Source organism: Gymnoscopelus braueri (genome assembly GCF_963280865.1).
Source record: "Gymnoscopelus braueri genome assembly, chromosome: 4".
NCBI lineage: Eukaryota > Metazoa > Chordata > Actinopteri > Myctophiformes > Myctophidae > Gymnoscopelus > Gymnoscopelus braueri.
The window spans coordinates 21,764,649-21,775,503 of record NC_137605.1 but is presented as its reverse complement, the minus strand read 5'-3'; the positions used below and the strand labels follow the sequence as shown (position 1 = coordinate 21,775,503).

At 42.3% G+C, this 10,855-nt stretch overlaps 2 protein-coding genes across 2 annotated transcripts; one reads left to right on the top strand and one right to left on the bottom strand.

Moving 5' to 3' along the window:
• Window positions 1-4,483: 4,483 nt before the first annotated feature.
• LOC308083506 (serine-threonine kinase receptor-associated protein-like) lies at window positions 4,484-5,473 on the top strand (the record flags this gene model as incomplete). Its single annotated transcript, XM_080425818.1, has 1 exon — window positions 4,484-5,473. One exon carries the CDS (start codon window positions 4,484-4,486, stop codon window positions 5,471-5,473), a length of 990 nt encoding a protein of 329 aa, XP_080281944.1.
• A 795-nt stretch (window positions 5,474-6,268) lies between these two features.
• LOC308083505 (CAAX prenyl protease 2-like) lies at window positions 6,269-7,231 on the bottom strand (the record flags this gene model as incomplete). The annotated part of the gene is made up of 1 exon (XM_080425817.1): window positions 6,269-7,231. The coding sequence occupies one exon, from the start codon at window positions 7,229-7,231 to the stop codon at window positions 6,269-6,271; it is 963 nt and encodes a 320-aa protein (XP_080281943.1).
• Window positions 7,232-10,855: the final 3,624 nt, after the last annotated feature.

Here is a 10,855-nt window from a genome sequence, read left to right as displayed (position 1 = left end):
TGTGTCAAAAATCTTTTACCCTTTAGTCAGTGTGTCAGCACGCTGGGCAAGACCTAGCCGGTTGAGTGTCTAAACGGAAGTACCGGAATTTGGCGGAAGTACCGCCCCAGGAAATGATTTTGATGCGTTACAAATCTGTTTACATTCTCCGTGAATAAAACAAGTGTTGTGATTGGTCGAAAAATATAGTTTCCGGGGGAAACACGTACGACGGAAGTCCTGGCCCTGTAGACACTCTCTGCTTCAGGTCGTGACCAGGCTTTTCTCTTCGCAGATGAGTAAGGCTGGGAACGAGGCTAGTGTGTCAGGCATACTGTACCTGATCTCCTGGCACAAAAGACACTCGTTAGTGTACGTCCTTCCATTAGACGCACACAGTGGCTCGAACAGCTTGGGACAGCCGGCACTTCCAAACTTGTCACAGTCGGGCTGATGTGTGTGAGTGTGTGTGGGGGGAGGGGGAAGGGAGGGAGAAGGGGGGGAGGGGGGGGGGATTTAGGATTGTACTACTGTCATATGATAATATCATTCAGAACAGGGATACCCAAACTTATTTGTTCAAGACCCAAAAGAGAAATTGTAAAATATACAAGCTCACAAGTCACAACACATTGTGAGCTTGTAGATCTGCTACAGTATTTTCATTACTTCTTTAAAGTTTACCAATAATTTCCCTGTATACACCACAGTTATCAACTTATCAGCCACTGAGTAGTGTGGTGGTGTTTACCTGCAGAAACACACTGCTCTCTTGCTTTATTTTGGTGTTTTCACTGTTTATTTTTTGGTAGACAGGGATGTTTTGTCCAACCAAAACAAACAGTGAAAACACCATACAGGGAGAGGGCAGTGTGTATCTGCAGGTAAACACCACCACACTACTCCAGTGGCTGATAACTGCTGGTATAATAGAGAGTAATGATGGGTAAAAATGTATATACTTTTTTGTTTTGTAAACACAGGGCAAAGTTACAGAATCTACCTTTAATATATATACAAAGTAAACTGCTAATGAACCATAAGTCTGATGACAGATTGAACTGAAACGCTTGTCAACTGTTTGTCAAACGTTTTAGCTCGAGACCCAAAAGAGAAGGAAAAAAAAGAAAAAAGAAAAAAAAAAAAAAAAAATATATATATATATATATATATATATATATATATATATATATATATATATATATATATATATATATATATATATTATTTTAGGAAATGAAGAAAAAAGGGGGATATTTACTCACGACCCAGTGTCAGAACACTGATTTAGTGTTCTCAACACAGCAATGAATAATTGCTGTGAATGAATAATTGAATAATAAATAATTTCCATCAAACTGTATCAAGCAAATGTGGTATAATACCTGTTTATGTTAAGATACTTCCTTGGTTACAAGGGGTATACTCCCTGACGTTATGCAGGTAGAAAGGAATGGGAGCGTGTTTACACCTTCAAATTAAACATAACTACTCCTCTCAATATGTCCCCATCAAATTGTGTTTCATAGCTGCACAGTTACGTCTCCACTATGTGAAGCTTTAAAGAAACAATGGAATTTACTGCAACTAACAGGTTTAAATAAATCAAAACTAACTCATCCTTTAATTTATTAAGAATCAAATGAGGAAACATGATCAAAATGCCTTAATTACTACGGTAAGTAGAACTGTAATAATAATAGAGGGAATAACAGCATGGTAATAAAATTTGTCACTTAAAAACAAGCCCATAACAATAATAGAAGCAATTTTAACAAGATTGCATAGTAATGTAAAACAGTGGTACCTCTCTGCCCATGCGAATGCGAAACTCGTCCTCTCCAAACTCATCTCCATAATCATCTCCATAAAATGACAGGACTAAAGAGATGAAGGGGAGTCATCAATTTAAAAACTAGCAAAAATAACAAAGAATATAATATACTCAACTTTCAGTTTGGTAACTTTCCTCTTTTTCAAGATACAAGCCGTGTGAAGGTTGCATATACTGGTGCAGGTTAACATAACACAACTGTCATGAAAGTGGTCAAAATGTTTTTTCAGACAAAGATTTGTCATGGTCCAATTTATTTCAAACTGAGCAAAGTAAGAACAAAGAGCAAAGCTTTGACACCAGAATTGCAGGCTTTGGACAATATACATGCAGTTCATGAAGTGATGAAGTAATTGCAGCACTTTACTGTGGAACTTCCAATGTAATACAGAAGTTATCACAAATGTAACCTGTGCTGAATAATATAACATTAATATATTAATATAATAATATTTCTGCCCAGATATTAGTAGGTTGCTTACCAGACACAGAGAGTAGTAGAACACCACCCAACAGGATGATTAGCTTCATGGCTCCACTCAAGTGTTTCTGTGTGTGTGTGTAATCTCTCAAGACAGCCAACGGGTTCCCAGATATGTGTTTGTGTGTGTGTGTATGTGTGTGTGTGTGTGTGTGTGATGCAAGGTAACAGGTGCCTCACCTCATGGTTTTCATCATAATATATAGCTCTATGGTTTTCATCCACGGTTTCTGCTATGTCCGCCCTCCACATCTGATTGGCTGGATTGAGAAACGACAGGTTCTAGTCAACGCCTATTTTTCCATCGCAGGGCCTTGTCTACATGATGACAACACTGAATCCAAGTGACACTATTCTTCACTTTCAATTGAACTAACAGCTGTGATGATATTTTCAATATTCAAGAGATCGTATTGTCACATGAAACAACTTAGGTTTGGGGCTAACACAAAAATAAAAACATGACATAAATAACAGTAATCATAGCCCTAAAAACAATTAATAAGATATGGCTAAAACAAGTTAAGACCCAGAGCACAGCATGCAAGGCAATAATGCACTGATAGGTACTGCAAGGTGTTAATCACTTTTCTTATTTACTGTAGCCGTCTTATAACCTGGGGGAAGAAGCTGCTCATGCCTTGTTTTGAGGATCCTGTACCTCTTCCCTCATGGCAACAGTGTGAACAAGCTGTTATGGGGGTAGGTGGAGTCTTTGATGACACTCCGGGATTTCCTGAGGCATGATTTTAATGAACTGCCAATTAACTGGTTACACAAAATGTATGAAGAAAAACATTGTCGACAGAAACAGAACCTGTTGGCAAGTAATATGCAATTTGTTCCAAGAACAACAAATTCTCTACATAGCCCTTGTGGAATAACTTCTTTATTCACTGTAAGGCCATGCAGTTTCTCCAGTCACATTTAAACTGACTGAATAGTAATTTACAATTTAGGCATTTAACATGCATGACATGAGGGTCAGGGTGTCCATGGCTTTCTGATATGTTCTGATAATCTGAACATCGAAGACTGAAGCTGCCACTTCATGCTAACCTTCCTTGACATGTATAGTACATGTAGAGTACAGCTTGGCTCCCCCTATTTATAAATAGGTCAAGATTCTACTCCAATAACTGTATGTGAGTCTGATGTACTAACTTAGAACTTGCGTGTCTCTGACTCTGTTTGCCTCAACATACTGGATGATACCAGAATTCCTCGACGTGGTCTTTGACATGGTTGTAGTTAGTCCTGTTTGGCTCTACCACCTGTTGAGTTTCAGACAAACATTACATCACACAAAGAAAGTAATGAGACAACATGAAAGAGAAACTGAAAGCTGACACATACACACCTGTTTAACAGGCTGTAGTAGTAGTACTACTACTCTGCCATTATTGTCTTTTTATAACCCTATATTTGTCAATGGTATATAAAAAATAAAAAATACATATTGTTTGTTTTTGCTTTTTCATTTTGTTTTGTTTAACCATTGTCCCCACTCTAATTGGCTAGCTAAGTCACCTGCACTTTCATCTTCATTTTGCATTTGATCTACCTTCAAGGAGAGGGACTTTGGATTGCTGGGGAAGGCTGTGTATGCTTGGCTTGGTTTTATCTATTTTGTAGTGCTTTTCCTTCACTCTGCAGAGGAGGTGCAGCGCAACTACGTATTGGGCCCAAGTGTGTTGTTTGAATGTGTAATTCACATTGTTGTGTTTGTATCGCCATCACTAATCCGGTGTGGCAGTTGCCAGTAGCGTTAGCATTATAACGTTTAGACTGGAAAGCATGCAGCATTACAATTCAGTATTGTGACATTTATGAAGTAATGTGTGCAGATTAGAATGCCTGCACAAATTGGCATTGTTAGGCGAGCATGACAACAGTTTATATTGTGTGTGACTTCAGAGTCAGTTTTGAAAGACAAAAACACAGGGTTTATATTACTGTAGTAGCAATAATTATTTACTACTCACTTTTAGTTTTATTTGACTGAACTCCTGATACTCATTAAAAAAAGAAATCTAAATCATTAGTCACTGATTATCATCTTGGCCCAAGTTTCCAGCTATAGCAATCTTAAGCGAACAGTCAGCTAAGCTTTAGCCTTCTTATTCTCTACTTTCCATTAAATTGCTGTATTTACCCAATTTTAACACCCTTGTTTGGCTGGAAGAGTCATGGCTATGAGACAAACACCACTCACCTGCTCAGGTCACACCCGACCTGTAGTGGACCTAGCCTTCAGTGGAATAACTCCCTGTGGGTATTTTCTCATCAGTGCCTGCAAAGATGGTGAGCCCATGTTGCGTCAGGGAGACACAGGGGACTGGATAGGAACATTCCTCGGTCATAAAGGGGCTGTCTGGGGAGCCACTTTGAACACAGACGCCACCAAAGCAGCCACTGGTGCAGCTGATTTCACAGCAAAGGTGTGGGATGCAATGAGTGGAAACGAGGTCCTTACATTGGAACACAAGCACATTGTCAAGTCTGTCAGCTTTACACAGGACAGCAACTGTCTGCTCACAGGAGGAAATGACAAGGTACTGCGCATCTATGATCTCAGCCAACCTGAAGCCAAGCCACAGGAGTTCCCTGGTCACACTAAAGCCATAAAGAAAGCCCTGTGGTGCAATGGTGACAAGCAGATCCTCTCAGCTGCAGAGGACAAAACCGTACGTCTGTGGGACAGGAATTCCGCTGATGCTGTGAAGACGCTGTCCTTCGACACGTCGGTGAGCAGCATGGAGGTTGTGGCTGACGGAGAGATTCTGGTTATCACCTACGGAAAGACTATCGCTTTTTACAATGCCCTCAGCCTGGACCTGATAAAGACTGTTGAGGCACCAACCTCCATCAACTCAGCTTCCCTTCACCCAAAGAAGGACTTCCTTGTGGCCGGTGGAGATGACTTAAAGCTCTACAAATATGACTACAGCACCTTGGAGGAGTTGGAGTCCTACAAGGGTCACTTTGGGCCGGTCCACTGTGTGCGTTTCAGCCCAGACGGTGAGCTGTATGCTAGTGGCTCTGAGGATGGGACACTGCGTCTGTGGCAGACGGCAGTGGGGAAAACCTATGGCTTGTGGAAGTGTGTACTTCCTGATGAGCTAGCATCAGAGAGCTCTGATCCAGTGTACAATTCCACTGTTGTGATCAAGGTCTGATAAGAGAAAAAAATATCACAGGTGGGGAAAACATGAGGGAAGGCACACACGCACACACACACACACACACACACACACACACACACACACACACACTTCCTCCATCCATGGCCACACTGAAAGGCCGCAAGATGTTAACACACCTTGGGAGTATAATATAGCTGCATAAGGTCTCTTTATATGTTCATATATATACATATATTTATAGTTGTTACACTAGATGTTTACATAAATTCTTCCTCTTTTTTTGCAACTCAAGGCGCTAGACTTTCTCGTTATACAGTACTGTGGTAGTTGCTGGGGGAAAAAAAATGTTGCCGTTCATAATAAGCTGTGCGTATACATTGTACAGATGCTGATTTATTAGTTAGCCTACTGTAAAACTGTTTACTCTTATGCACCTGTACACAAGATGTAACAATAAAGAACCTTGACTTTGATGTACACACAGTGTGAAGTAGTCATACAGACGATATGGGCTTCGAGTAAAGAAGTAAAACTGTGAATATCTATGGGTTATCGCTGCCTTTTATGACTGCTTTTCTCTCTGATCCAGCCCAGTTCTGTCTACCTGCTCAAAACTACCCCCCCCCCCCCTTTTTAAGACAGTAAAATGCCTTTTAAATATTAAAGCATTCTGGTGGTGAGATTTCTCTGGCCTAGACACTAAGTTTCATGTTGGGAGATCGCATATTGACTTATTGAGGGTCACCCTGGCTGTGAGGATATGAGATCCAACCCCCCCTTTCACTGCCTGAGACAGCATTGCGTATAGCTACATGGCCCTGAGTGTCCTCAGGAGATACAGAGGGACGAGTGGGAGGATGACAGGGTGCATACGGGGCTGGGAAGGCCGTAGTAGGTGGGGTCGGTGAGCGGGAAGAGGAAGAGGAAGAAGAAGAGGACACCCAGCAGGTAGCAGGAGAGAACAGTGAGGCGGTGCGGGTTCTCCAGGGCCTCGCTGAGGGCAGGGAAGCCCATGTAGTTGCAGAACGAGTGACACAGCACAGGACCCACCAGGTGACCCGTTCTGATGAAGATGAAGGCTGTATAGGCTCCAAAGACTACTGTGTAGGAGAACTGGAATACAGCTGAGAGAAAGATTCCTGACACAGTCCCCTGTCTGAAGCGCAGGAGCTCAATGACATGGTGAAGGTGGGCCACTCCGAAGAAGAGCGGGCAGGTGAATATGGCAGTGGAGGGGCTGGCACAGGACACAAGCATGGGCAGCATGCACGCCCTGAACACCAGCTCCTCTGTCACCGGAGCCACCACCTGGTTCTTGAGCCAGCGCATGTCACTGAAACACTGCATCCAGAACCACGGGTCAAAGGCCACCTGTATGCCATCCATGAAGTTCCAGGGACAGTCCATGGCCAGCTGGATGACAGGGCCTAGAAACAGCAGCATGGTGAGCAGCAGGGGAAGCACGGCTGCTGGGATGAGGCCCTCGAAACGGATCCCCATCAGAGCCAACAACGAGGGGCTGGACCACACACCTGTGACTTCTCTCCATGTCCAAACGACGATGGGTGACAGGGTTGATACAATTAGGACACTTGTGAAGCGCCTCTTTATCACTGTTGGGTGATTACTCGGCAGGTCACTCTTCCACACGTAAAGGCTCCCTACGTAAGAGCAGACGAGCAGGAGGCAGGACACAACCGATATCCAACATAAGCCGTCCGGGGGAACCAGCTCACCATGGCCGGTAATCTCCTGTGTCAGGAGGAGGTTTACATCATCATTCTCCACCATGGCGAGGAGACGTGATCAGGAGCGCACACGAAGCGAACAAATGACTGGACACCAGGACACCTCCTTCAGCTATTTAATAGAGCACACAATGAGAAACAACACCCGATTCTCCTTTTGAACAGACAACTAACTATCTGGCTGACCAGCTACTGTAGCGTGCTGTTTGTTTGCTCTCCGCTTTATTCTGACGTCAAATGTCCTGCTAGTTTGTTTTTATCTCGGCTAGACCGAAGGCAAGGTTGGAGATTTGTTTTTGGCCTGTGTGTGTTTGTTTGTCTGCGGCTAATCTTGCCAAACCACAACCACAATTCTTGTGCACGCTGTCAATAGACCAAGGAAGTAAATCCAGATATTGTGAATTATTTCTTTATTTTTTAATTTTTTTTAAACTTTATACTGGAAGTCAATGAATGATGGATTGGGATGAAACTTATCCCAAATATGGAGTTGACTGACATCATAGTACTGACTTCAGAAGACTGGCGTTATAGACTGGCCACACACACCTGGCAGAGACGCGATGCACTGAGGGCATGCACCTGTATTTCGCTGTCTTCCAAGATCTTTAAGATTTTAAAACAACCCAAAACTACCCAGGAAGTAAGTACCCAAAATATATAAGATAATAGCATGTATACTGTGGTCAGTGGGCTAAACATGAACTACGGCGGCAGCGCTTCGGGGAGCAATTAAGGGTTAGGTGTCTTGTCTTGCTCAGTCAAGTGAAGTCAATTTTATTTATAAAGCACATTTAAAAACAACCTGGTTGACTTCAAGGACACTTCGTCTTGCTCAGGGACACTTTGACACGTATGCTGGGGCTGGGACACGAACCCTTCACACGCACGCACGCATGCCCGCCGTACACCCCACCCGCCCGCAAGCCACGCCCGCACACACACACACACACACACACACACACACACACACACACACACACACACACACACACACACACACACACACACACACACACACACACACACACACACACACACACACACACACACACACACGTCTGCCAGCCTAGATGTTACTATATAATTGTAATCACACAGAACGAGGGGTTCTGTGACAATATTTTAGAGATTCCAATGCTCTTTTGCACCTGCTTTTTGCATGCCCCTCAAAAGTCCTGTAGATAAACTGGCGGGATAAACTTTCACTTAGAATGCATTATGATGGTTTCTTTCTTGTAACATCTACAAGTTCTCTGTTGGACTTTTGGGGCTCTGTTATTTACATGAATGACTAAGCCCTTTGAAAAGAATGTTATTAACAGTACTCACATTTCACGACAATTCACGCAAAGGCTCTGGCCCCCCAAGCTCTTGGGCCCTGGGCCTGGGCCCGGTAGGCGGTAATTGTTGCCATAGCATGAGAGCTGAAGGCCGTGGCTTTTGATTGGCTGAAACATGGGTAGGGAACGCTCGACTGAGTCAGCTTTGCCCGTCAGGCACCCCTGACTGCAATGTTCTAGTGTAGCTGGCCCTGTATTGATGGCACTAGAATGTTGAAGGGCTCTCAACATAAGCAGGATAAAGAACACTCTGACACCATTCTCACACTCTGAGATGAGATCTGAATGAAACCAAATATCCCTCCCTCCTAACCTCTCCCTTAAAAAAGACCTTTTTGCACAATTGACAATATAATGTCATTGTACTGTATAAACAGCTGATGCCAAAATAGGAAACTCTCAAAGTCTGTTGAACAGCATTCTGGGAACCCATTCGGTAAAAAAAAAGGAAAAGATATGTATCATTTTCCTGCTATTAGCAGAATCTGTCTTGAGAGATTAGTTGAACAGTGACATGTTATTGAGGCAGGGTAGACAAACTGTGTTGCCTTTTGATGGAGATGGGTGGTGTGTGGGGGGTTGGAAGCTTGGGTATAGAAGTGTATACGTGTAATAATTATATAAATGTTCTCATCACTCCTTTCTTACAGCTGCAATCTGGAACCCATTTTAAATAACCAGACCTTTATTGATCCTGACCTGTGGGGGAAATGTAGTTGTCAATGGCACTACAGCAGTAAAGAGACCCAGGACAGACACAGCCTACAGAAAAAAGAGATAGGCCTACAGCTATGGGTAGGGGGGAAATAATATATATTTTTTACTAATAATAATGATAAAGATGCAAAAAATTGTACCGTAGCAACACACTGGAACTAAGAAAAGAGTATACCAGTGACCTGGCAGTATTGCAGAAAAAATAACTTGGCCCTCTGGACTTTGTGTGCTATGTACAGCATTTTCATAACATGGACGTTAGAACAGCAGAGTAAAAATAGCAATAACAGTCTAACCCCCACATAGTCCAAGAGCAAAAACACCACATTTTAATGAATTAAATGTTATTTTAATTAATTTGACTGTATGGTAGAATGTGTTATGGCTACAATATAACAAGCTCATCTGCAGTGGTTGGAGGTGTTTATTCCATTGAGAAATGTAGACCATGGTGTCGAGTAGCACCTATGGGTAGCAACCCTACTGGTTGACAAGTACTGTTGAAGCTCCCCTGACCAGGTGTGATTGAATTGATTAATTAATTGAATTTGTACCTAATGTAGGCTGCATCATTTTGGCTATGTGCTCATATCTTACTTATAATGATACAAATTGCATTGCTTATGTGATGCTTAAAATAAATAGACAAGATTACTTTCTTGTGAAAATTGTCCCATCATGTCCCATGCACTGCAGTGTTGGAACTTGGATTAGATCTAGGTTAAATCAGTTGCAAAGATGAAGTGCTCCATCTTGTGGTATAAAGGTTAATGTGAAATCTGGTGAAAAGGTAGACAAAATATACATATATACAAAAACTACGAGATTGTTTATTGTAATTAAAAAAGTATAAAGAGGCAAATCATCTATACATTGTCGGTTTAAACATTTTAATCTGTCAAAGAAATGTTAATCATTAACACCCCTTATTAAATAGAACATTGGATTACATCTTTTATGTAGAATTGATCATATGTCAGTGCCAAGTGCCACCCGGGCCCACCCCAATAACATGACTGGACCAGTGGACCTAAAAGAAAACGCCAGTTTTAAACAGGCTTTTTGTTTTAATGTTAGTTTTAAAGCCCCCCCCCCCCATACGGACTCTCGCTCTGTTCCGCCCAGGGGTCCTTGAGGGAGTTCCAGGGGATCCCCAGCTAAATGATAGATAGTTAGGAACCAAATATTGACCCTTATGGGTCTGTACAGACCCATAAGGGTCCAGGGTGAGAATGGAACCAAATGGACCCGACAATATGAATTGGGGTCCCAGAGGTAGAAATGCCATTAAATGGGGGTCCGTCCGTGGCCTAATGCAAAAAATAATCCTTGAAATTAAAATGGTTGAGAATCACTATTAGAGTTAGAGCCATAAGAAAAATCTTCTCTTAATATGGGGGTCACTGGCATATCTTTTCAAATAGGGGTCCGTGGGCTAATAATTGTCAATTTCGGGGTCCTTGACGTGGAAACAGTTTGAGAACCACTGATTTATACATTATGTATAATAACTCAACTCAATACAAAATTACATTTTAAAACTTTTATTTTGAAAGTCACGAGTGCGACCGGAAGTGTTGTGTGATTTATATCCTTGCTCGGCTAAC